This window comes from Cucurbita pepo, chromosome 4 (assembly GCF_057944985.1).
Source record: "Cucurbita pepo subsp. pepo isolate OVF chromosome 4, ASM5794498v1, whole genome shotgun sequence".
Taxonomy (NCBI): domain Eukaryota; kingdom Viridiplantae; phylum Streptophyta; class Magnoliopsida; order Cucurbitales; family Cucurbitaceae; genus Cucurbita; species Cucurbita pepo.
Window position 1 is genome coordinate 1,277,740 of NC_141801.1, and position 26,977 is coordinate 1,304,716.

The 26,977-nt window shown below is 37.9% G+C and overlaps 3 protein-coding genes across 4 annotated transcripts; all 3 read right to left on the reverse strand.

The window, feature by feature from the left end:
- Positions 1-4,901, reverse strand: LOC111792399 (cellulose synthase-like protein D4). The gene is made up of 6 exons (XM_087123384.1): positions 4,251-4,901; positions 3,311-3,700; positions 2,429-3,236; positions 1,182-1,930; positions 596-1,104; positions 1-513 (listed from the first exon to the last, which is right to left on the reverse strand). The coding sequence occupies exons 1-6, from the start codon at positions 4,709-4,711 to the stop codon at positions 53-55; spliced, it is 3,378 nt and encodes a 1,125-aa protein (XP_086979510.1). The 5' UTR covers positions 4,712-4,901; the 3' UTR covers positions 1-52.
- A 1,543-nt stretch (positions 4,902-6,444) lies between these two features.
- On the reverse strand, positions 6,445-8,828 carry LOC111792545 (3-hydroxy-3-methylglutaryl-coenzyme A reductase 1). Its single transcript, XM_087122910.1, has 3 exons — positions 7,505-8,828; positions 7,060-7,406; positions 6,445-6,732 (listed from the first exon to the last, which is right to left on the reverse strand). Exons 1-3 carry the CDS (start codon positions 8,661-8,663, stop codon positions 6,487-6,489), a joined length of 1,752 nt encoding a protein of 583 aa, XP_086979036.1. The 5' UTR covers positions 8,664-8,828; the 3' UTR covers positions 6,445-6,486.
- Positions 8,829-15,687: 6,859 nt separating this feature from the next.
- On the reverse strand, positions 15,688-25,389 carry LOC111792390 (brefeldin A-inhibited guanine nucleotide-exchange protein 1). Of its 2 annotated transcripts, none has more exons than XM_023673799.2 (11): positions 24,092-25,389; positions 23,434-23,751; positions 22,905-23,232; positions 21,071-21,493; positions 20,243-20,535; positions 19,761-20,034; positions 18,846-19,348; positions 18,218-18,539; positions 17,507-17,861; positions 16,549-17,210; positions 15,688-16,461 (listed from the first exon to the last, which is right to left on the reverse strand). In XM_023673799.2, exons 1-11 carry the CDS (start codon positions 25,144-25,146, stop codon positions 15,856-15,858), a joined length of 5,139 nt encoding a protein of 1,712 aa, XP_023529567.2. In that variant the 5' UTR covers positions 25,147-25,389; the 3' UTR covers positions 15,688-15,855. The 2 variants fall into 2 exon arrangements, with proteins under 2 accessions (XP_023529567.2, XP_086979395.1); XM_087123269.1 differs by having other exon boundaries at positions 23,434-23,773; positions 24,092-24,232.
- Between the last annotated feature and the right edge of the window lie 1,588 nt (positions 25,390-26,977).

The following is a 26,977-nucleotide window of genomic DNA, read 5'->3' on the forward strand; positions in this document are numbered from 1 at the left end:
TTAAAAAAAATTGTCTTTTTTAAATATATTATTTTAAAAAAATTCGACCCTCTTATGGGAACTCAAAGCCTCCTCCACCAATGGCAGCATCAGCATCCTCTGCCTTGGGTGGGCTTATGGCTATCCACAACAAAGACAGCGTTATGGCTATCAAACCAGACCAAACTATCACAATTGTCGGTGTCTTTCCTCTCCTTCCCATCAGCCCCTTCGCAAATGGGTACAAATGGGCCAATACCCAAAAGCTGAAAAACGCCCCACCAATGAACTTGCTCCATTGTGGCACTGTGCTGTATATTGTCCTTGAAAATGCCACCACCATGGCTATGATGTTCATCATCGCTATCACAATTGGTGGCACCATTAACGATGTCCATTTCACGAGGTACAAATCCGCGTAGATGTCTTCGTTTTCGTCACCTGATGACTTCGACGTTAACGTGAATGAGATCTCTATCCCTGCTATCACCTTCAAAAGCCCCTGTACTACCGCCGCTAAGTGAGCTGACGTGCCTGTGATTAGAGTTTTAACATGTCAATGTCAATGTCAATGTAAAGGTCGGTGTTGTGGAAGTAAAAGTTTCGAATTCTTGACCTGAAATGAGCCAAAATTGTTCGTTTCTCCACCATTCTTCTAACCCAATGCCTGACCATTTCACTTCGAGAATGGCTAATGAAATCAAACATATTGTGATGATGAGAAGGTAGATTAAGAAAGTGGCGTTGAGTGATTGGACAATGAAGTTCCCGGAGAAAAGAGAGAGTGCCGGGAGGAAGCAATAGACGATGAGGAAGATCGAGGTGAAGGGATAGATGCCGACGTTAAGGTATGCAAGGCGTTGGAGAAATTTGAGGCGTCTCGTAGCGAGAATAGCATTGTTTCTTGAGAAAAAAATCTCGACTGAACCTGTTGCCCATCGAAGCACTTGATGGAGACGATCCGTTAGATTAATCGGAGCTGACCCACGAAACGCATCACGCTTGGTAATGCAATACACTGAGTGCCATCCACGGTTATGCATACGATAACCCGTGACAACGTCCTCTGTAACCGATCCATAAATCCATCCTACTCGATCACCCCATTCCGTTTTGTCCTCGTACCTTTGACAATAAGCAAATTAAGTAGCTACTTATACTTAAAACATTAGAGACTAAAACATATATTTAACGTATCATACCAACACGAAATGACCGAGACAGCTTCAGCGACCGTTGCAGCGTCGAGCGGTTGACGTGGAACCCTCAAGGCCCCGGGAGGTCGTCCGTACTTAACCGCGGGATGATCAGCAATCGGGCGACCTTGAAACTCAGCAACCAATATAGACTCAGCCAACATTGTGGAATTTCCAAAACGCTTGGGAAGTAGATTCACATCAAGGTCAGGATCAAAGTCAGTTGGCTGCAACGGTTGTGTTTCAGGCTGATCACTTTTAGCCTGTTTCATCTTATCGGGTTGCGGCGGGTCGAACCCGTAGAGCGCGAACCGCCTAAACATACAACCCGTCCCGACGTACACCGGACCCTGTATTCCATCGAGCGCTCTCATATTACCATCGAAGAAGACCGTGTTATGATTGGCGTACCGATCGGAAGGATCAATGCCTTCAAATCTTTGAGGGAATTGAATGTAACATATGTCCTCCCCACCACGGTCCATCATGAAGCACATTCCCTCTTTGATGGCTTTGCAATTGTAGATGTAATGATCACAATCAAGGTTGAGAATGAATGGACCATTTGACAAAACGGCTGAAGATCTTACAAGGGCATTCATGGCTCCCGCCTTCTTGTTATGATCGTACCCGGGTCGTTTCTCACGAGACATGTATACGAACATCGGAAGACGAATGTCGACATCTGTGAAGTCTATGATCTTCTCGTCTGTGCTCCCCAATAACGGGTCGTGGCTTGGAGGCTTTAGCATCACCTATCAACGAGCGAGAAAGAAAGTTTTAGAGAGGAAACAAATATTCCCGAACATATCAAATGTAATGGCACCCAATGACCTCGACATTCCTCTGCATCCCTTGCAATATGGTCACGTTATCTATTTGTCACGAACTACTTCTAAGAGTGAAGACTATCCCTACAGACTAACCTGAGGCAGTTTAATATGTTTTGTCCTCACTCACATGCTTCCTCGAAAAGCACGATTCTATACCTAATGATCCCGACATGCCCGACATGCCCCTGTATCCCTTGCAACATGGTCACACTATCTACTTCTCACGAAGTGCTTCTGAGAGTGAAGACTATCCCTATAGACCCACACTCACATGCTTTCTCGGGAAGCACGATTAACTTTAGGGTTCTTACGATTGAGCCACCGAACAAAATGTGTTCTTTGTTGGTATAGACAGTAACTTCAATTGTGATCACTCTCGTTCGGATGTGGTCTCGGTTCATTGTAGTTTAGATTCTATACCTGAAGAATTCCGGAGTGGTCGCCCTTAGAATGGTCGCCAGTAGGGACAACCCAAGTGCCAGGCCAATGTGAGCCATCAGCCATCCATGTTGCTTTTTGAACCTTAATTGGCTCCATGGCATCTGGTCCTCCCTTTTCTTTCATGAGCTTCCACATCTTCATCTCTTCCCTTGCATTGAAAGCTTCGGATCGCCTCCTAATCGAGTCCGGGAGCCCGTTTGTTCGAACCTTAAACTCGTCGTACTCCCGCTTGATCTTCCTTCTATCCTTCACAAAATCCGATCTACTCTTGTTCTTCGTTGGATCCACTTTTAAACTAAAATAGCTTTCGGGATTTCTCGGCTCGATATCGTGCTTACGACAAAACGGTACCCACAAATCTGCGAAACTCGCAGCCTCCGCCATTGCCTCAAATGTCAAGAGAGCGCCTCCGTCATCAGAGACGTAACATGCAAGTTTCTCAACTGGATAATCAACTGCAAGGATGGATAATATGGTATTGGCAGTCACGAGAACCGGTTCCTTTTCAGGGTCGGCTGTGGATACAAACAAGTCGACTCCCGGGAGGTCGGAACGACCGGTGGGATTCAACGGAGACGGTGCATCAAACTTGTCGTAAAGGACTTGAAGATCGGTCGCGCGATTAACGGGACATAGCTTCGGAATTTGATCAAGAATCCAAGAGAAAGCAAACCATATCTCACAAACAATAGACATTAGCCATAGCCATATTGCATCCTCATTTGGATGTCGCACTCTCCAATGCAAAAAGAAACCCAACACCACAAATCTTACTAATATCAACAGCCTGCAAAAAAAACACAACCAAATTTGCACGTTTGACGGTAATCTATAAGATATCGAGTCATTTATGTACCAAACCTGTAAGGACTGATGATGCTTGCTGGGATCGGAAACGTTCGGCTAAGCGGTTTCCATGGCTTGTCCATTGCCTCCATCATCCCGTCACCGAAGTTGTCGTTGCCACCGTTGCCGTAACCGTCCTCCGGAGTCCAATAGGCACTACCAACTCCATAAGTTCCCTTTGACTCAAACAACCATTTGTTGTGGTCAAACTCACCAGTTTGGTTTAGCTTCATCATTGACATGTTTTGTGAGCCACCTTTAGACCCATCTGGGCCATGTAATTGCAATGCTGAATACTCATTAGAGTCTTCCTCATAGTCTCCCACTTTGTAGGGCTCTTTGCAGCCAGGACAAAGCCCTGTTTCCTTCAAGGCATCAAGATAGCAATCCCTACATATTCTAAACCTGCACGAGCATCGAGTTCGACGATAATGATACGACATAACTGTAACGACCCAGATCCACCGTTAGCAGATATTCTCCTCTTTGGGCTTTCCCTCAAGGCTTTAAAACGCGTCTGCCACGGGAAGGTTTCCACACCCTTAAATGGTGATTTGTTCTCCTCCCCAACCAATGTGGGACATCAGAATCCACCCCTCTTCGGGGCCCAGCGTCCTCGCTGACACTCTTTCCTTCCTCCAATTGATGTGGGACCACCGTCCTTACTGGTACACCGCCTCATGTCTACCCCTCTTCGGGGAAGAGCGAGAAGGCTGGCACATTGTCTGGTGTCTGGCTCTGATACCATTTGTAACGACCTAGATCCACCGCTAGCAGATATTGTCCTCTTTGGGTTTTCCCTTTCGGGCTTCCCCTTAAGGCTTTAAAACGGGTATGCTAGGGGAAGGTTTCTACACCCTTATGAATGGTGATTTGTTCTCCTCCCCAACCAACGTGGGACATCACAATAACGATTCTAAAGTTTAAGTTGACAGGTTATGAAAAAGAATCGAACCTGCATTCACAAGGAGTGATATCTTTACCCCGCTCGTCTTTCATGACCTTGCCATCACAAGCCGGCATGGCACACGAAGATCCCTTAGCTCCAGCCATTTGAGGATGAGTAACCTCGGAATCTATCACCTTATCCATAAGATGTGCTCGTGTAACGCTATTGAATCCACCGGTAAACAACGAGTTCGAGACGTATTGCTCCTCCGCTTTGCTCGCTATTGACGAATCCATCGGTTGATTATCCGGTGTCGGAGGAATATGCACCGTGTAGTTAATATAATCACCCGAAACCTCTCCCGACATGTCGAGATCTTCTCTCGACAAACTAACATACCGACCGCTCGATGTTCTTCGAGCAAACTTAACCGTTTGTCCACTCGCAGCACGAATGCTTGTGGAATTCGCAGATGCGCCCGGGCTGCGAATCGCTTTCTTAGATGGTTGGTTGGTTAAAGTTGCCATTGTTGATGTTGGTTTAAGCTGCAAATTCCCACAGTTTTCAATCAAAACATCCTTTTAGGCTCTGAAAAACCCCATCAGCTCCCATCTTCCTTAGTGACCCAAATGAAAGAAACCTTAAAGTTCACGAAAGAAGAACAGAAATGGAAAATATGTTTGGAATTACAAAGCTTGTGAGAGAAAGGAAGGGAGCTTGAAATCAATGGTGGGCGTTGTTCGAAGAAGTTAAGAGAGCATATGGTTGAAAGTGAGACATAATGATTGATGGATTGATCCAACGGTGGGGATTTTGTTGGAGAGAGACCAAGTTCATCCAAGGCTAAGTTTAGAAACGCTTTGTTGAGGATTTTAAGGATTGTGTTTGTGGAGGTAAATATAGTGTTTTTTTTTTTTTTTTTTTAATTTTTTTTTTTTTTTTTGTTTTAATTGACAAATTAAATTAAAATTTAACTCGTTCCTATAGGATGAATTTGATATATTTTCTGTCAGATCCCACTTTGGTTGGAGAGAAATGAAACATTCTTGTAAGGGTATGGAAACTTGTCCCTAATAGATATGTTTTAAAATCATGATGCTGGCGACACTGTTGATGATTATTCGGAATGAGTCTCACATTGGTTAATTTAGTAGAAGATCATGCGTTTATAAGTGAGGAATACTATCTCGATTGCTATGAGGCCTTCTGGGAAAGTGCAAATAAGTGGACAATATTATACTGTTGTGGAGAGTCGTAATTCCTAACAGACACTACATAATGGGTCAAAATGGACAATATATGCTAATAATGAGTCTGAACTGTTGCAAATGATATTAGAGCTCGACACGGTGCGATGTACCAGTGAGAATGCTGGCTCACAAGGGGATGGATTGTGAGATGGGTCAAAGCGGACAATATATACTAATAGTGGGTCTGAGCTGTTGCAAATGATATTAGAGCTCGACACCGGGCGGTGTACCAATGAGGACGCTGACTCACAAGGGGTGGATTGTGAGATCTCACATCAGTTCGAGAAGGGAACAAAGCATTCCTTATAGGGTGTGGAAACCTCTCCCTACTAGAGACGTTTTGGTAAGTACCTGGTCAAAGCTGACAATATCCTAACAGTGGGTTTAGGCTGTTACAACCTAATCCAATCCAAATAAGTTTATAACCGAACCTAAACGTGACAGTTTTTTGGGTCTTTGGGATTTCGAACACCCTTAATTTGATGAGGCTTAAAAAGCATTTTTTCGAAAAGCAATTTCGAACACCTTAGTAATTTGACACGTGTTCGTCCATAAAATTGAAACCGAACTAGTTAACAATATTATTGAGATAATTTTGTTGAGAAGAAGAAGTTGCATATTTCTTTCAAACATTATATGAAGTTTGAGGATCTTCACCACGTAATGTCAAAAGAGACTCCTAAAACAAATAACTTCACTAAGGATGAAAACTTGCTTCACAGTTTATATAACCCCAACACGGCCAGAAACTCAAAACACAGACAGAAACACAAAGAACAAGGAAACAGATTCTTCTTCATTTCAAATCCCAACACGGCCTCCTGACCTGATTGATAATGGCGTCTTAAACCAACCCTCCTCCTTTGTTCTTCATTTTTTTTTTCTCTATTCCCACTCAACAGCAACAGATCCAAAAAAAAAAAAAAAAAAACCCAAAAAAAGGGGAAGAAAAGAAACACTGTTTTTAATTTTTTTTTTCAATTTTTTTTTCTCTGATTTATACATTATACATACCTCCGCCGTGGACGGCGTAGCTCCGGCGAGTTGGTAGACTAGGAGGATGAAACAGTGGCGATGTCTCTGATTGATCTGTTGTATTTCATGTGGCTTTTGACGAGTTGTCCGGCTGCAAGGGCGGACATGAGAGAGAGCTCTCCTGCTAGCACTGAGCCAGCTACAATGGTGGCTAGGAGCCTGGCGTTTGAGCCTGGTGCGTCTCTGTTAGCGCCCTTGACTCCTAGCAGATTCAGACAAGCAGATTGGGAGGCTAGTTGTGTCCCCCCACCAACTGTACCAACCTGTAGAATCAAACGAAATTGATTCTCAATCATGATTATGGCCTATAAAATAATACTTTAATGTTTGTTTGGATCCTATTTATGTGAAACAAAACAAAATACATGATATTGTTGATTCCAGTTCAACCTTGGGATTCGCAATTGTTGAATCTAAAACGAAGTATGGTATAAATTTGAATTGGGTTGTTAGTTCGAACATAACTCTATAAACAACGTATCAATTATGTTTTGATCTTTGGATTCACAATTGTTGAACCTAAAATGTTTTAGTTCGGTCCCCCTATCGGTAACAAAATTAAAACTCCCTTAAAATCAAGCAAATCTGACCTCAATGGAAGGCATAGTGACGGATACGTGAAGATCCTTGCCATCATTCACGGCCTCCATCATTGTAATGCAGTGTGAACTCTCCACGTTCTGTGCAGGATCTTGGCCAGTGGCAATGTAAATGGCAGTAACAATGTTACTGGCATGAGCATTGAATCCACCCAGAGCTCCAGCCATGGCGGATCCAACAAGATTCTTAAGCATGTTAAGTTCTACCAAAGCGTCCACGGTGGTTTTCAGCACCTTCCTCACCACATCACCTTTAATTATGGCTTCACAAACCACTGATTTCCCCCTTCCTTCAATCCAGTTCACAGCAGCAGGTTTTTTGTCTGAGCAGAAATTTCCTGAATCACCAAAATCAAACGATTTCGAAACGGTTTTGAAACGGTTTTGGGAATATAATTGGATTTTGTTATGGTAATTTGTTATACTGTTAACTTACCAGAGATGCCGATTACATCCATGTCAGGGAAATCCTCCTGCAAGAAATCCAGAACGTTCTGCACGCCTTTAGAGACCATGTTCATTCCCATGGCGTCGCCGGTGCTGCACGAGAATCTCATATAGAGGTTTTTGCCGGCAATGGCGCACTTGATGTTCTGTAATCTTCCGAATCGGCTCGATTTGTTGAAGACCAAAGCCAGAGTATCGAAATTTTCAGGCTCTTCAAGAAACATTTTCAATTGAGCGGCTCTCTTTGCGGTGGCGAATCTCACCACCGGTGCTCTGGTCATTCCGTCTCTCAACAAGATGCTGTTGGCTCCTCCAGAGAGATGAATCGCCTTACATCCTCTGTTTGTGCTTGCAACCAAACATCCCTCAGTTGTAGCCATTGGAACTGAAAATTCTCTTCCATCGAGCAGAAGCGGACCTGCAATCCCTACCGGAATCTGGACGTATCCGACTGGCATCTCACAGCACTGTCCTAAAATCGAATCGTAATCGAAACCGTCCAGAGGTAATCCGTAGAGAGATTTACCGGTAATCCTCTGAAGCGCCTCACGGCGAATTGCCGCCGCTCTAGCGCAGTCTCCGAGCTTCGATTCGAGAGAGTACGACGGAGTAGTTCCAACCACCACGGATTTCACGATCTCCTCATCTTCTTCGTTTAATTTGATCGAAACTGGCAGCGAATCAACCGATTTCAAGACAGACACAACTGCAGGCGAAACTTGAGGAGGAACAGAGCAATCAAGCGCTGCACCACACGGCACTTTCCGCGAATCATCCTTAACAATGGAACGCTCATCGTCGTCTACAGAAGTCCATACTTCCGTTGACGGTCGGAGAAACAGAGACTGAACAAAATCGATACCGAAGAATCCGATAAGGTACACGAACGAGGCAACTAAAGCGATGAGAGCGACGATCTCGGACGGAGTAACGAAATGCAGAGGAATAGAGTTACGGATCTTCTCCCGCCAGCGGCTGAGCAGATAATACACCACGGAGAAGAAGAGCGTGAAGAAGACAGCGTTGGTGAAGTATAGAGGGAGAACCAAAGCGTCGGAAGCCTTCGTGGAATTTCCGTCGATGGTAGTTGACTTAGCCTTCACCTTGGTAGTGGTCGTCGGCTTCGTCGATCGGCAGCGGGCGTCCATAATGATATTGAAGTAGAAAATCCAAAACGCCGGCGCCGGATCGGACGGTGGTGGCTCGAGAAGGAAATGAGCCGCTAGATAGGGAGAGAAAGAGCAGTAGTGGCGGCAATTCCGGACCGGAAAGAAAAAACAGTTACCGGTCTGAGTTTGAACAGAGGAGCGAATGTTAACAACTATTTATAGGGTTCTTTTTTGTATGAATTTCCCATTTGAGCTGGGTCCCACTGTGTTCGCCTAATAACTCTTTAGTCTTTATTGTAAAATTTAAATTAAAAAAAAAAAAAAAGTATTTTTTTGTCTTTTTTTTTTTTTAAATTGATTTTATTTTTTTAATATCCAATTTCATAGTTTTTTTTTTTTTTTTTTTTTTTTTTTTGCTATTATGAATATGAACAAAATTATTTGTTCCCAATATGATTTACCATTTATTTTTTTAGATTAAAGATTTATATTTTTATATTTTTACTAAAAAATATTATTTATTAAGTTATCTTCGAATTAATGTTTAGAAAAATCATTTTTAAGTATTTCAAAAATATTAATGAATTTTCAAAAGTTTTATTAATGCTATTAATTTAAATAAAATTTTTTAAAAATTAAGTACATTTTTTTAGTATTAATTCAAAACTATATATATATATAGATAATTGGTATTTTAGTAATTTTAAAAGGTTTAAATTATTACCGTTTTATGATTATATTATATATTTTCATATTAGTGAGGGAACACACGTGTAACACGTGTCTTACGGCCTGTTTAACTTTTTGTTTTCGCCTGTCGCTTTCGTTTGTTATATTGAAATCATAAAACCCAATCTTTATATTATAAAAATTTATTTAGTCACGTTCTGAATTTTTTATTATAATTAAATTATTTAATATTTAACATTTAACATTTAATTCTAATAATTTTCTAACATTAAACTACAATTTTAAATATTAATTATCCTTAATCACAAAATAATAATAACAACACTAAAATAATATAGATACTAATATCCCTAAAACGCTCACAATGCACCATGCACTTGTAATATGACAGTGTTAAGCTGAATGTGATGACGAGTAACACGACAATTAATCTCAATATGTTTGGTCTATTCATAAAAAAATGAATCACGAGCTGTCTTTTAATGATACTCTAATTGTCACAATAAAACGACGTGTGATGATGAAGATAAACAACCATATCTGCAACCAAACAATTTCACAAGAAGTCAAGATCATGGCACGATACTTAACTTTGATAGTTGAAGACCGAGAAATAACATTTTTTTGTTTTTTACTCTTCCACGAAAACAGTAAATCGCAAAAAAAATACAAAAGCTGGTGGTCGGCTTGTAGTTTGTCGAATCACCAACCTAATCAAAATCAGATTAAGTGATACAAGTTTAACGATGATGAAGAAGGAAACAAGAAACCCTAAAACTGAGTTTCTCGAAGATACTTCAAATACAAAGATGTGATGTCCCACATTGGTTGGGGAGGAGAACAAATCACCCTTTTATAAGGGTGTGGAAACCTTCCCCTAGCAGACGCGTTTTAAAGCCTTGAGGGGAAGTCCGAAAGGGAAAGTCTAAAGAGGACAATATCTGCTAGCGGTGGATCTGAGTCGTTACAAATGGTATGAGAGCCAGACACCAGACAATGTGTATGCTTCTTGCTATTCCCGAAGGGGGTAGGCACGAGGCGGCGTGCCAGTAAGGACGCTGGGCCCTAAAGGGGGTTGATTTAGGAGACACCGAATGATGTGTCAGCCTTCTCGCTGTTCCCCGAAGGGGGTAGGCACGAGGCGGTGTGCCAGTAAGAACGCTGGGCCTCAAAGAGGATTGATTTAGGGGAAGTCCGAAAGGGAAAACCCAAAAACGACAATATCTGCTAGTGGTGGATCTAGATCATTACAAAAGAATAGCAACCCACAAAGGAAAATTACGAGAACAATGAAATAATTTAAATTTAAATATTTTATGCCATTAAAATCCTCACTAATAATAATCATATTTTAAATAAAATATAAACGGGCTTATTATAATAAAATTAGTAAAATTAGTAAAAGTGAAATAATAATAATATAATAATAAGAATAATAATTATAATTATAATTATAATAAAATCTTTAAACAATTAAAAAAAAAGTCAATGAAAGATTAGCATTTTTTTGGACAAAGAAAATAGTAAAAAATTAATTAATTATATTATCTTATATAAAAATAAATAAATATATAGAAAATCGAATATATAACAACGGGTTTATGTCTGTCTTAATGGACAGCAACTAAGAATTTAAATTTTAAATAATCTCTTAAAAATGTATTTAAATAATAACAATAATATTACATTTAAAATAATAATAATAATTAATTCATTAATTATTTTTATTTTGAACCACGTGTTTGAACGAATATAAATTATTATTAAAAAAAGTCAATATATATATTTTTTATTTTCATCGTATTTTAATATTTTAAAAAATAAATTTAATGATTGAGATGACTCAACGGTAATTAAAAAATGGATTTGTTTTAATTTATAATTATATATATTAAAAAGAATATTAAAATTAAAATTACACAAAATTGTGGGTAATATAGAATGTGCAATCAACATTTATTATTTTAAAATTTTGAAGATGTGCAAATAATTAATTTAAAATTAATTAAAAAATGCATAAATGTTGTATTATTATAAATAAAATCAAGAAGCCACCCTCACAATATATTTAATAATAATTTATAAACCATGTGAATCTCGCCCAATGTGGTTATGTCAAAGAATTAATTTATGAATAAATAATTTGTATGTAACGACCATATCTAAAATTTAGATCAGGATTTAGATCCCATGTTAGTTGGAGAGGGGAATTGTAACACCCACATCCACCCCTAGTAGATATTGTACTTTTTGGGCTTTTCCTTTCGGGCTTCCCCTCTTTGGACAATTTCTGCTAGTGGTGGATCTGGGTCATTACAAATGGTATCAGAGCCAGTCACCCGACGATGTGTCAACCTTCTCGCTGTTCCTTGAAGGTGGGTAGACACGAGACGGTGTGCCAGTAAGGACACTGGGCCCCGAAGAGGGGTGGATTGTGATGTCCCACCTTGGTTGGGGAGGAGAACAAACTACCATTTATAAGGGTGTGGAAACTTTCCCCCTGACAGACGCGTTTTAAAGCCTTGAGGGGAAGCTCGAAAGAATAACTCCAAATAGGACAATATCTGCTAGCGGTGGATCTGGGTTGTTGTGTCGTTACAAAATGAAACATTCCTTAAAAGGTGTAGAATCTTCTCCCTAGCTGAGACGATTTAAAACAGTATTAAGTTTTATTAAAATTGAGTTAATTTTTGTACCAAAAGAAAATAGAGATAAAAAAAATGGGCGAAAATAATACTCAGAGCAAGGAATATGAAGGCGTGAAAAACGTGGTTATGGTGGCTCCCACGCACGTGATCTAACTTAAATTACATGCATTCTGCACGTGCTACGGTGAGCAATAATTTTTATTTTATTTTATTTTGTAATATTTTTTTTTCTAATTAAGGGATGAAATCATGTTTTCAAGTTAAATAAATAATCATTAATTAATTAATTAATTTTTGTTTTTATTTTTTAATTTCTTTCAAAAGAATGTTTTCATATAATCTCTCTAACTAACACTATATTTATTTTCAAATTAATCATTTTAATTTTAATTAAGTAAATGAGAGACATATATGAAATTATATAATAAGAAATATATTATAATATATATATATATATATATATATATATATATATATATATTATTTTTATTTTTTATATTAACAAAAAAAACCTAAATTAATAAAAATATTTTTTCTAAAAAAAATATTCATAAACTTTCCAAACTTTCAATAATATTTTTAAATTTTTTTAAAAGATTTTTTTTTAATTTTATGAAAAACATTAATATTTTATTTTAAAAATATTATTAAACTTAAAAAATATATCTATAAAATTTTAAAAGTAATATTAACATCTTTATTTTTATAAAAAAATGTTCAAATTTTTTTTACGGTCAATATATGAATAAAAAACCGTCTTTTTATCTAAATGTTTGAAAATAAAAAAAAAATATTTTTTTTTCTTTTATTAATGACAAAATTTTGAATAAATAACTCGAACAACACAAACTAACCTAATCCGTAAAAATATATAGTTGGATTGGATTGAGTTCATTGTTAAACGAAAGTTATTTGAGTTGAAAGTTTTACGACTCGAACAATTGAGTTAGGTTTAAACAAACGTCCCAACCCAACCCACGAACTAACCTAAATCAAATTAGGATTTTTTTTGGTATGCTCCAAAGTTTCGAAACTTGATTACTACAATTTCCTTCCCTACACAATCTCATTTCGGTCACATTTTTCTCCTCTCGAATCTATCGGTTTCTTGAAAGTAGCATTTACGGTTCTATCTTAGGTAAAATTTTATTTTGACGTTGAAATTTAGATATAAAACATGGTCAAATGTTAGCTATATATATAAGTTGGGATAAAATTCTCACGAGAAATCCGTCAAAATAAATGGAAAATTTAGCTATAAAGCGGGAATAAAAAACAAGCTTCTTCATCCCGTTCCACCACGTGGGCATCTCTCCTCCACACTTATTTATATATTTATGTGCATACATACAATGATTTTTGTTGGCAATCAATTCATATTGACCAAAATATTTGAATTTTTAACGTTTTTCTCATAATAAACACGAAAAAACACTCGAAAAATACTTCAAATCATATTTCGAAAGATTTTTATTTAATAATTTTAATAAATCTATTGAAAAACGTAAGTTTATATGGTCTATGTTTTTTATATAAATTTTATGGTTATTATTATCGTTAATCATAATTAAAATATTTTTTTTTATCCTATAGTTGATTTTGGCCCTTGCATGCACGGTGTGTTGTTGATGTATGCTATGTCATATGTTTTTTTGTTGTGAAATGTCGATGTATGCCACGTTTATGTATGTGATGTTTTTGCCATGAAATGTTACTATGTACGCATGAAATCGTTTGACATGTCATGATTGTAACGAGAACTTCGCATGCCATGAATGTGATGACTGGCGTACTACGATATACTTACGTGATGTTTAACCAAGTCATGCTATGTAATGCGGCGGTGGGATGGAATGTTGTATGTATAATGCCATGGAGGTAAGCTTTAGGGACCTCATGCATGCTGTGTGTCATGTGCATAGGATTACTTCCCCATTAAGTCAATGATGGTATAGACGCGTACGTTCGATATTATGATCGCTATGATATCATGCAGGCCCTCCTTTTTTTCGGTGGCGTCCGGTAGCGTATGTTATACGTACCCAACCAAGCCAGGCCCAGGGGGTTCGCATGAGAACCCGCCTGGTGGGCCCACGGTTACATACATGGGTCATGCATGGAGAAGTACCATGCATCCACCCTACCCGAACAAAGCAAGGGCCTAAGGCCATGTAAAGGAATGGAAGACAGGCCCCCCTCACGTTTTCTTTCTTTTGTGCCTGTGCTTATGCACGTGTGTTGTATCTGACCTGCATATGTTCTGAATGTGTATTGTCTGCCTAACCCCAACAGTGGGGCAACTTACTGGGTATTTTATAAAATACTCAAGTCATGTGCTACCTATATTTTTAGGTAAGGGCAAGGCTCCCATGTACGGTTGACAACGGATGCTGTAAAGACCATGGAAGTCTTAAGGAAGGCTTATAGGGCAGTAGATGTTCTGTTTGAGATTCTTCGAAAAATAATTGTTGCATCCGTTTCTCCTAGTTAGTTGTTGATTGATTTCCGTGTTAGGTTGATCCTTAATGTTATGAACTACTGATAATAATGGACGTGTCATTGATCATTAAGGCTGCTTTATATGAACTTTCATATTTTTGTCCTATAAACGTGAGGAGAGATCGCTAATTAGGTTAAAGAAAATTAAGATGTTAGAGTATCTCTCCTCCACACTTATATACATACATACGATCATTTTTGTTGTCAATCCATGCATATAGACAAAATATTCGAATTTTTAACGTTTTTCTCCTAATAAACATAAAAAAAACACTCATAAATACATTTCACATTTTTCTCTCATTTATATACAAATCATATTTTGAAAGATTTTTATTTAATAATTTTAATAAATCTATTGAAAAACATAAATTTATGTGGTATATGTTTTTTTATATAAATTTTATGATTATTATTTTCATTAACCATATTAAAATATTTTTTTTATCCTATAGTTTATTTTTGTATTATAAATTATGTGACATTGTTTTGGATATGATATTATTATTTAAATCAAAATTCTAATAATACATTGTTTAAGTAAAATGTTTTTTTTAGTATAGAAGCTAAAACTTACTTGAATGTCACAAGTATTTATTATAGACAACATTTATTTTCCTCTACCTTTATTAAAGAATAAGAAAAAAGAGACGAAACTCAAGGACCTTCACCTGATTGAACTGTAAATAAAGACTCAACCGAAAACCTGAACCTGATTGAACAAGGTAATCTGGAAGGAAAGACGAAACAAAAGATTAATATTGAACGGTAAACAAAGACTCATCTGAAAACCTGAACCTGATTGAACGAGGTAATCTGGAAGGAAAGGCGAAACAAAAGATTAATGAGACTGAACAGAAAGGAAAGACTCAACAAAAATTCTCCTTCACTAAGACCCCTCCAACCACAATGGTATGGAGCGTTGTTGCCTCGTAGCCAACTTCAGTTATAGCAACACTGAGCAAGATTCAACAGCTTCCGTCCTACACGTTTCCACTGAAATACCTTAAGTAGCCCTCGAAGAGTCTGTTTATTCTCTCCTCGCTTTCAAAGATATACCAACCGCAGATATCTTACCATCAGATACCAACCCAACTGGATTAGATTCATTATCTAATACATAATACTTAGCTTAAAAAATTATACAACATAAACATTTAAAAAAAAAAATGTCTCACCTAATGGATGAATTTATAAATTTAAATCCAAAAAATAGAGAAAAAAAATAAAAAAGATCTTCTCAACATTATGTATCATCAATACTAGCACATACATATCCTCTCCACTAGGCAAAAAAAATTGGGATTTTGGTATCTACAAAACAAATTGGCTGCTGCTTCCATCCTCAAGCCACCTAGTTATAGATTTTGATTTACAATGGAAAAAAATGCTTATTATTGCATAATTATTGGGCCTATACATGATTGTAATATGCTGCTCAAAACAAGCTGAACTTCTCCAGAGCTATGTTCACTCCTAACAAGATCTACCAACAATGGGAAAAGCCGTTGAACACACCTTTTAAATAGGTCCCTTTCGAACCCGCGGATAACCTCCAACGCCGAGACTACTAGAGATGTTCGAGCAGCCACCTCTTCCTTCTTTGCTGACCCCAATGGAAGAATCCAATGTAGCACAGGCTGGTTGGGTTCTTTCTTCTCACTTGGCGCCCCGGTACACTTCAAGTAAATATGCAGAATTTGTTCGCAAACTACGACGAGTTCAGATTCTACTAGAGTTGCGTTAGTCAGTGAAGGACTGTCTGCGAGCATATTCTGGAGGAAGTTGAGGTAGCTCCGATACGACTCGTTTTCGAAGTGAACCACGGGTGGGTCGGAAATCTCGAGGATGGAGCAAGCTTTCTGTAGCTTCTTATGAAGGACTGTGTTGGAATTCAGTTTCTGGGAATGTGTGGCAACGGAAGAGAAGATATCGAGAATGATGGAAATGTTGGCTTCTGAGAAAGGTTGGGTATGGCTCTTGTATAGATCAGTAATGACCTGATTAAAGGAATGACGAAAAATTTTATATCCTAAAAAACAAGAACAAGAACAAGAACAAAATTGAAAGATGAGAAGGAAGCTGACCTGTATGATGAGGAGTTGCATTGCGATATGACTCTTCATCCTCGAAACAATGTAGGACGCCATCTGCAGATCGTCGTCGTCAAGACCATCAGCCGACAAACCTTGATCAGAAGCAACATCCACATCATAATAAGATTGAGCGATCCCGAGAACATTGACGTCATCCATGGTTCTCAGGACCTTCATAAACCCAGGCACGGTTAATGTGGCAGCTTGCTTCAAAGCAAGAAAAATCTCCCTCCATTCGTCTTCGGAAAGCCTGTTACCCAAGTCGCCCGCCAAGCGCATTAATGCAGCAACACCTGTGCTGGCAGGACCCTGGATCGGACTCCTAATGTATCCTGTCAGAATCGACACCACCCCGGGTAGTTGAGACCTTATAACATTGAAAAAGCTAACGAACAGATCTACTAAACAATCTGCTGCCACTGTACAGGTATCAGAATCCCATGTAGTTCCTTCTGAATATTCATCATTTTCATCCTCGTCCATTTCTTTCTTGTCATGCAAAGAACTAAATATGGGGAAAACTATGGTATTGATAACACCAACCCAAAACTGACGCGAGAAAAGATGGCCATGATCTTTTAGGATATTAAAAAGTACTTCCAAGGAACTTTTTCTGATTGGTGATCTAGGATCAGAAGTTAACTTTGATAGCCCTGAAAAGACAATGGCAAAAAAAAGTGAACTATATAAATTCCTATCCAAATTGAGTCTACAAGATTGAAACATGGAGGCCATGGAGGCCTCGTATATACATTTCAAAGAACAGAGTGTCACCCAATAACAATAACGGTTAGTAGTATAGAAATTTTCAGTCATAAAATTTTATTCCCACGACAAAAATTACCCGAAAAATGCATCAAAAAGTGAGTTCCCCGACTTATGCATGTATTATAGAGAAAATAATTGCATCTCATCCAGCAAAAAATTGAGTTTTTAACAGAAGTTTCACCTGCAAGTAAAGGAACCCAATAGGAAGCATAATCGTCCTTATCTGTGGGTACGGGTATGGATGGGGGTGCATCAGGAGTACTGGATGAAACATTATCTCCAGTCATCTCGTAGCAAACAAGTCCCCCTTCTGCAAGCTTTACAGCACAAAACCGAAGGAACGCAATGGCATTGAGACTGACATCACTGTTAAATCTACTATTTGTGAAAGTGATGAGACACCGAACGCAATCGGTAAATGTTGTAGTTTCAGTCTCTGTTATATAAGGAAAATATTCTCGAACTATTTTTTCCATCGTTTCAAAAGCCAATAAGACAATATTCTTCCGCTCATCAGCAGCAGCAGCAGTGAAAACCTGAGACAATAGTGGAGAATAAGGTGATGGAATTAGATGACTACTCCATTATACTCATAAAAAATAGTCATAATTGGGAGGGAGAACTCGTAAGATCTCTTTATTGAATCTATTTAATATTTCCTTGTCTAGAAGCATACATCACATAATTTGAATTTTCAATTCAGTTTTTTGAATTGAAGTTCCTTCCATATTAAAATTAGCAGTCCATGAGTTGAGTAAAAAAAGTTCGAGGTGCGGCACTAAAATTAAAAGACATGAGTAGATCTACCCAACCCCATTGTTCAAATTTTCTTCTCTAGCAATACGCAAGTATTGTGACACCCAAAATTATAATATTGGTGTTTGGAACGTACCATAAAAACACTTTTCCATCCAGATTTCACATTGTTGACACGACTGAGAACCATTTGCGAAATGCACCGAACTATCAATTCCCTGATTTCCGTGGAGTTGCTTTTCTGCATAACAATTACGAAGGGTCTCAGAAATTCATTCTGGAAGTTATAATTTGCAAGCTCCTCACGCTCCAAAAACTTCATCGCAAGCTGCCTCAGTGAATCCATCACAAATATTGCAACCGATAGATTCTCTGATAAGCCAACTGACACAAAGAAATCAGAGAGAACACTCCACATGCGAGACCACACCAATCTGATGCGGTTCATGTTGTAATGCCTGCAAAAGAATCAGTGTCGTGTGGTGATTTTCCCATTCCATTTCTAAATGTCCTTAAGTCAAGAGAGACTGTAGAGTCGACAAATTAAGCAAACTTGAAGCATTACCTAAACTGGAGATTAAAATATATGTCTATGTGTACATATATGTATGTATGTGTGAATATATATGTGTGCGCGTCCGTGTGTGGGCGCACGTATATATATTTATGTGTGCGTATATATATAGATGTATGAGTGTATATATATGTATATGTGTGTGTATGTATATAGATGAAGTGACTCAAGGTAAAGACAACGATCTTACGCCACTTCAACTAATTTAGTGAGGCTGAACACACGTGGGTCTGTTGGAGACTGCAATTCTGCAATAGCAACTTTGCATAGGGCCTTCACAAATGCTACTATTGCTTCACTGTTCAAACTTTGACTATGAGCAAATACGTGGTTCAACTCAAAATTGCCTATTTGATCCAGCAAATTCAAGTTCGAAATAAGATGGTTAATCTGTTCAGGAGTTACTAGTCCTGGAGTATTCGCTCCATGAGAGGTGCTGTCATATGAACCTCCACGAACAACAGCCATAACAGCTGGATTTTGAAGACCTCCCTTTTTCTTCAGAGATGACAGACCTGCCGACTTCAGCACTTTCTCTTCAGTTTCAATATTGGATGATGTCAAAAATGACGCATCGGGTGGTGCACCCTCTCCCAATAATTGTAAGTTCTCAATTCTAGAGAGACATGTAAATATGTGCTCCCATGCCTCTTGAAGGAAATTACCATCCTCTATGGCAATTGAAATTATAGCCTGCACGTGAGAATTGATTCAGGAGAACAACAAAGAAAATCATTTATCATTCAAAAAGAAAACATTTTCACGGAGTTGCAAAAAATGACCATACACCACAGATTATGTAATTAGCTCTTCATGTATAATTCAATATGATCTGAGAAAATAAACGTATCTAAAAATTATTGTCCTCATCACAATGTTCACACATCGGACCTAATTTGATAAGTTTAATAGCTTGAAGATGTTAGATGAGCACATGCTTCAAAACAGTGAAAAAATGGGCATCCGTTTCATAGCCTAAATAAGCCACAATGTTTTAGCAATATTCTCAATTTAGTTGGGAAATACAGAAAATTGCACCTACAGTTTAAGTTCCTTTTTTATAGAAGAAAAAACTATTTCTGATTTAATGTGAGAATACGCAAACCTTCACAGCTTCAACATTTTTTTGTTTCATATCGGCAGCACAATGAAGATTGGTAAACTTAGCCATTGATGTCACGAAAGCATCCCTTTGAGTCTGCAAACCCAGAACGGCTGTAACGTGTACAGCAAACCGAAAGCCAAGTAAGCATTGAGAAGTAGCAAGCTTATCATCACTTTGGTCAAGAGTCACACTGAATGCCGCCAACATAGGACCCCAGCAGGCTTCCACCATAAACCTCAATATTGTTACATCAGTCACAGCGTGATAAACAGACCTGCAAATACAGATAAAAAAAGGAGTTTCCTTTTTTTTTTAGTAATAAGAGCAAGTGCCTAATTTTTTAAACGTCTCAACCAAAAAATAAAATCTTCCATAATGAGCCAGAAACCAACAAATTACAATGGAAAACTATTGCCACAAACACAACTCAATTTATCACTAGCAGATTGAATTATCAACTTAGATTTCATTTCATAGCTTACTCAGATTTTCCAGACTTCGCCTTAAACTGCTCCTGTATGTGCCTTATAAGAAGCCCGTTTGCACCCACAGCTTTTTCTTCTGTCTGCTTCCAAGAAACTAGATTGAGTATACCATCTAAGCCCAAAAGTTTGTTGATGCTAGTTGCCTGCTTACTTTGTGAAGCTGAAGAATCAGAATTCATCTTAATTTCATTCCTAACAATCTGATCGTAAAGAGCACCCAGATACTCATCAGGTAAATCTTTGCCGTCATCAATTCCTCGATTATTCCGGATAAAATCGGCTTTTGTCATCTGAATATTCAACCAAAGCACAGCAGAAGTAAGAAACATACCTAAATACAGTAAGATTTTAAAATAATAATAATAATAAATAAATAAGCTCAAATTTCTTATATCAACGTGCAAATAAAACTTAGGAACGAAAAGCAGCAGAATATGATATATATTTCAGTAATAGTGGCATGCATTCAGCCACCAAACAAGAAAAAACTATCACCAAAATCAAGTTTTATAAAGCTTAAATATACAATAACTCGGACAAACTTCTGTGAAATCTCAGGCATGCACGCTGCCCTTTAAATTTCCCACCTACTTTTGCAGTCAAGATGGGGTAGTACTATTCTAAGGCTTTTTATCCCTTCTGTGTAAAATAACCCACTGGTTCACAATCAATAACATCTTCACCATCCAACATTCGGAGATCTTGGCCAAGTCAATGAGGTACAGTAGGAATTAATCCAAAAAGTAGTAACCTAAATATCATCTAGCTTTACAAGCAGACTATTAACATGCACTATGCAATCAAATGCATAAGTTAGAGCCAAACCTTATCTTTCACCATGTTATTATGAGCATCTGTGTTCAGCATAATAACAGAATAAGCAAGAACATAAGCAGTATCTGCACTTGTGAATGAACCAGGGCTACATTTACAGTACCGCTCAGCAAACTTCTCCATGATACGGTCAATTTTTTGGGCCTCTCCTGGTAACCTGAAGCCTCGCAGGAAAAACCTTATTGCTTCACCAAAGTCCATCGCTTTAAAATTAAATGAATCAACATAAGCATGCATAACTTTCAAAGGGAATTCCTCCCTTTCACCCAAATAATCTCCAATGACTCTTTCATTCAGGCCGTTAGTGTTCTTGAGAAAAGACGCCACCTCTTCAGGAGAACCACCAACTTTTTTTGTGCTAATCAGAAACTCAATACCCCTGGAAGGTTTCCTGTTGAACAGCGAAATACCTTTCTGAACATAATACAGGAAAGTTGTCAGAACAATGTGCTTCAGACTAACTACCTCTAAGATGAATGTCTGAAATAATAGATTCTATGATGAATACGTTCTAACCAAACAAGATATGAGGAAATTGTCAATTCAACTAACAGAACCAATTAGTAAGGAACAAAATGTGAAAATAAGAATGATTAAAAAGATGACCAGCCAAGAAGGAAATGAAAATAGCGAGAAGCAAAGTGCTTTCTAATTGGCCAAAATGCCATTGCAAACAGATGACCTACCTACCTCCCTTGAAAAACTCCAAAGCAACCACACGACAGGAGCCCCAACTATTAGACACTAACTGAACCCAGGCAAGAGCATCATCTACCCTTCTTTGCTTTGAAGATAAGAGAAGAAATGCAATCTCTAACCCAGGCCAAAATTCCCAACTGTAAGCTCACTCTAGTGGATCTACCCTAACAAGATTCCTCTACCACCACTCTTTTCCCCTAGCCACTACCTCTAAACTGAAAGGTTTTTGTTCAAAAAGAATTAAACTTTTAAAATTTTCTTCCTACACGACCACAAACAATCCTCTTCATTCGTACTTCAAAAGAGAAACAGTTAGAAAGGAAGATAATTTTTTTTCTCAAGGAGTATAGAAACTCTTTCTCTATCTCCTACTGGAGTACCTAGATAGAAGAAATTTTTTTTAAAGATGCCAAGTGGATCTTTTTGCACCTCTTATAGTGAATCTAACCTAGGAATGGGAGGATGTCCCATCTCCCTTCCCTTATTGTTAGTTTCTCTTTAATTATGAAGTGATTTCTGACCCAAATTCCCTTGTGATAAATAACCATATGGAGACCATAGAAATAATTCTGCCCCAAGAACTGCACCTCATTCCAGTTTTCTTCACAAAATTGTGAACATCTACATTGTTTCCTTCTCAAAGAAAAAAATTGTGAACACCTAAATCTCCCAAGAAAATTTTGAAAATCTACTTCTTCTGGGAACACTTTGTTAGGAGAGATATAGTAGTACCTTTACAACTCGTCTTGGCTTCCTTCTTAACTCAGTTCTCTGTATAGTTTTATACTGGTGAAATTATCCATTTTCTAACTATAGCCTCTGAATACTATTAGCCAAGTGGAAGAACTTTTGGAAATCCACCCATGGACTTTTGAGCTTTATGCCATCTTTTGTATGTTTCACTTACAAATGAAATCATCGTCTCTTCCCCTCCCAGACACCCCCACCCCCACCCCCACCCCCACCAAAAAAAAAAAACATCCCAATAAATTGCCATCATAGGATTTATTCATTTTATACTAGTTTGAGCCTTCATATTGCCACAATTTCCAGCAGGAGCCACTACTCGTCACCCACCCTCTACATAAATAAAATGTACTAACTAGAGAATAAATAATTCTCAAACCTGGAGCTCGATTTTGTAAGCTCTGCGTTGCTCAAGTGTAGCAGCATCTGAGAACTCAGGATTTCCATCAGGATGGAGCTCAGAGTCAACAGCAGCTGTTTCTTCCCCACTTAAACAATTCTCAAGTGAAACATCACTCTCAGTAGTCTTGAGAAAATATGTATCGTCTAGCTTCAGTTGTTGGTCCATCCAAGTTCCCATTGATTTAATGATGCTTACCAAACACTTAACAGATTCATGCCTAAATGTAATATCTTGCGCTGGAGACAATGTTGAGGTTGAACCAGAAGGCGGTCCAAGAGCGGTTTTCAAAAGGCCATTCACAATCCTGCAAATATTTCAATGGGGTATAAGGGTAACATCACAACATCAACGTCAAACCAATCCCCCGAAAATAAAGTTCCTCTCTCACACAAGCAGAGGAGAGGAAGAAAATTGTCAACCCTCGAGAAAAGAAAGGAAAACTATAGTTTTATCTAGACTAAAACAAAATCAACATCTGAAACAAAAGGCATGGAAAGAGCAGTACCTCTCGAAAATATTTGGAGAATCAACATCACAATCATAGTTGACAAAAATGTCCACCATAATCTGTGAATCCTGAGATATCTTATCCAATAAATTGAGCACGGTCATTTTCTGCAAGAAACTAGGCTGAAGTACATTCTCAAGCACTCGGAGGACAAGCATGGGAAAAAAGATACCAATTTCTGCTTTCAGTCCTGATCTAAATTTTGTCAACAAGCTCATAAAAATAGAACATTGAATCTGGAAGATGGCCATTGCCGACAGGGCACTGTTTTTTAATAATGATAAGCAAAGAAACTGCTTGATAGAATTGAGAAACCTGAAACCAACAGTGACAGAACCTGTCACAGTTTATCCAATCAACAATAGCTTACTACAAAGTACTCAGACCAAATAAAACGTTAATTTGGAAAAAGGGCATGTGTCATAAGAAGCTTGAAAATTCTCTAGATTTTTCAAAACAAAATAAGATTATATTCTGAATGCCCGAAGTAATTTCTCCCAATGAAAATACCTAGTTTAAAAAGATAAAATCACATATAATTATTAGGTAGAAAACTAGTTCGGTCAAGATTTTGTATCAATCGTGGAGTTTCAAGGCAGTTATAAAGACTTCCATGAGTAACACTAAAATGATCGATGAAGAATGAAATGCTTGCCTCTCGTTAAGGCGCCAAACTGACCCTGCCTTATCCATAATCACCTTTAGCAGTTCCAGAGACAGTGTTTTGCCCCTTAAGAGGATCTGATCATCTGGGTGCTCCGGGGATGAGAATTTCATTGACAACTTACACAAATTCTTAAACAAATGGAATCCATCCTCCCTAATCTTACTACAACCACCTGATTCGGCTACATCTTCCGTTTCTCCCACATCAGATTCACCTTTATTGTCAGCTTTAAGTGGCGAAGCATTGCCATTCTGCAATTGTCCCCAACTCGAAAATAGTTTCTTATCCGCAACCCCTTCGCTGGCATCCATTACCTCATTAATAAAGTTCTGGCAAAAATATATAGAATTGCCTTCATTCAAGTTCTTGTCGGTAAATTCCAATAATTCATTCACAGAAATTATACTCGCAGGAACATCCATGGAGTCTTCCTCCATCCTACTGAAAATAATGATCATTATTTGACCTAGAACGGATTTTGCACAGATCTGATTCGTACCACTCAAGCCACCGAGATACACATTGTAACAAGTCCGAACAACATTAACCAAACAATCCCCGCGGATCAATACACAAGGGCATCGAACCGCAGAGAGCAACACCCTGAGAACAATGAGCTCAATTCCTTCATCACCAAGACCTCCCGACTTGCACACAGACTCAACGATCCTATACACAATGGAACTAGCACCAGAATTCGCCTCGCCATCCGGCCTCTCGATCTCGCCACGGAATAGACCGCGGGAGAACAATTTGAAGACGCACTCAAGCGCGGGCTCAGCAACCTTGACGTAGGCGGCATCGAGGGCCAAAAGGAGCGGTTGGAGCACAAACTCCGCATCAGCCGGTGAAAGGCCAGCAATCGGGGAAGCAGGATCAAGAGAAGCTTCCGAAATAGAATCAAGCTTATCGAGAACGGATTTGCAAGAGGAAACAAGGTGAGAATGCTTACGCCAGGCCGCGTTCTTGACAATCTTATCGAGGGAAGGGCCGATCGCACGGCCGCATCTGGACTTGCCACCTAGGGCTTGCGAAACCGACATTGGTGCAGAATCAAAGAACAGATATCCATTCAGCGAATCATGGTTGAAATTGAATTGAATCTGAAGAAAATTACCAGTTGTAGCTTCAATTCAATGTCCAATTCGAAGCTGAATCTGTTCATGGGCTCATCGATTTTGGATTTCCCCCTTTTCGGTTTGGCCCTCGGTTTGGTGCCAAGTCGCAGGCTCTGTGAGTCGAAACTTGTTCAACAAAAGCACACAGAAAGAGCGATGAGAAAGAGAAATGAGAGAAACCCGATAATTACGTAAACCGGAAATTTACATCGTAACGCAACGGTTGGGTTGGACTCGCGTGCATCACACGCGCCTTCTTTCTCACGCGCCTTCTTAATGTGGAAAAAAAAATCAATTTCTTTTTTTTTTTTTTAATATTAATTTCAAACCTATAAAAATTGAATTCTCATTTTAAATTTAAAATAACTATTATTTTAAAATCAAATACAATCCCTCATTAAAAAAAAATAAAAATAAAAATAAAAATCACACGTAAGCATAACTTTGTCACGAAGATATTCATTTCTTCCCGAGGAACTAATCAAACCTTTTAACTCAACAACTTAATATTTATTTTTTAAACGAATGCATACGGGTCCAAGTTGACTGATTGGCCAATGTTAACTCTCTGTAAACATCATTCATCACACAATACACGAGTTTTTAGCCATGCAACGGGAGGACCTGTTAGTACAAAGAGCAAAGTTACTGCCCCACGTATGAGATCATTGATTTATTCAAAACTCCGCTCCCGAGGCACTCAAAATCGATATGTATACAAGAGACAGTTACTTCAATTTTACAGTCTCCTTCATTTTTCACAACACGAACCCAGATAGTAATATCACGTTTCAAAAATAAACTAAGATGTATCCATATACGTCGTCTATGCATTTATAATTAAAAAAAATTAACTATTTTTTTTTAATATTAACTGTGTTAATACTATAATACTATATTTAAAATTTTATGCATATTTTATTTAAACAAATAATTTATTTAAATTTAGTTTTTATACTTTCTTTAAAATATGTAATAAAAAATAAAATAAATTTACAATAAATAGAATAGTTTTTTAATATAATATTATCAAACAAATTTATCATATTTGCTAATTTATTTAAATTTAATTTTTATACTTTCAATAAAACCAACTTTTTTTTTTTTTTTTAATAAAAATTGATGAAATAATAATAATAATAATAATAATAATAATAATAAAAGAGTAATAAAAATTAATTTATATTAAAAAATAATAATGAACTAAAATTCAATTGTTTAAGGTTTTTATTATTTAATTGAAAATATATTTTATATATAAACCTTTAAACCCTTCTTCTCACCAACCGATTCAGGCGGAAAGAGAAATGGCGGTTCATGGATGAATAAGAGTTGGGCTGGGACTTCGCCGGAGAGATCATCTAATGATGAGTTTCTTAGCAACTTCTCCGTCGCGGACGATTCTCGGTCCTCCGTACGAGTTACTGAGCGCCGGTGGGAAAGCATGTTGCCTGCGGCTAGGAAGGGCGGAGGAATATCGGAGAGTGATAGTGAGCCAAGGAACCTTAGCATCGAAGCGATTCAAGCGGCACAGTCGCTGAAGCGAGCCAAGGAAGATTTACAACAATTGGACTGAGTGTACGGTGTTAGAATTGGTCAATCCATTAGAATAGCTTGAAGTTAGTCATGCCATAAGAATAGGCTTACTTCGTTAGTTTCCTATGAAATCGGGTCTATTAGTTAATCTTTTGCCAATATAAATAGAATATGTCCTCAATAGTGTGAGGCACAGTTTTGCATAAACTTGATATGGTAT

Bases quoted from the DNA above. Each gene is read 5' to 3' on its own strand.
- LOC111792545 (XM_087122910.1), bottom strand. From the start codon at position 8,663: ATGGACGCCCGCTGCCGATCGACGAAGCCGACGACCACTACCAAGGTG. The intron at 7,407-7,504 runs GTAAGTTAACAG...TTGGTGATTCAG, and splicing joins GGATGTAATCGGCATCTCTG to GAAATTTCTGCTCAGACAAA. The intron at 6,733-7,059 runs GTCAGATTTGCT...TTGATTCTACAG, and splicing joins TCACTATGCCTTCCATTGAG to GTTGGTACAGTTGGTGGGGG.
- LOC111792390 (XM_023673799.2), bottom strand. From the start codon at position 25,146: ATGTCGGTTTCGCAAGCCCTAGGTGGCAAGTCCAGATGCGGCCGTGCG. The intron at 23,752-24,091 runs GCAAGCATTTCA...TGTTGGTTTCAG, and splicing joins GTTTGGCGCCTTAACGAGAG to GTTTCTCAATTCTATCAAGC. The intron at 19,349-19,760 runs GTTTGCGTATTC...TCTCACGTGCAG, and splicing joins AAAATGTTGAAGCTGTGAAG to GCTATAATTTCAATTGCCAT.
- LOC111792399 (XM_087123384.1), bottom strand. From the start codon at position 4,711: ATGGCAACTTTAACCAACCAACCATCTAAGAAAGCGATTCGCAGCCCG. The intron at 1,931-2,428 runs GTATAGAATCTA...GCTCGTTGATAG, and splicing joins ACCACTCCGGAATTCTTCAG to GTGATGCTAAAGCCTCCAAG. The intron at 514-595 runs GTCAAGAATTCG...CTCTAATCACAG, and splicing joins ACAATTTTGGCTCATTTCAG to GCACGTCAGCTCACTTAGCG.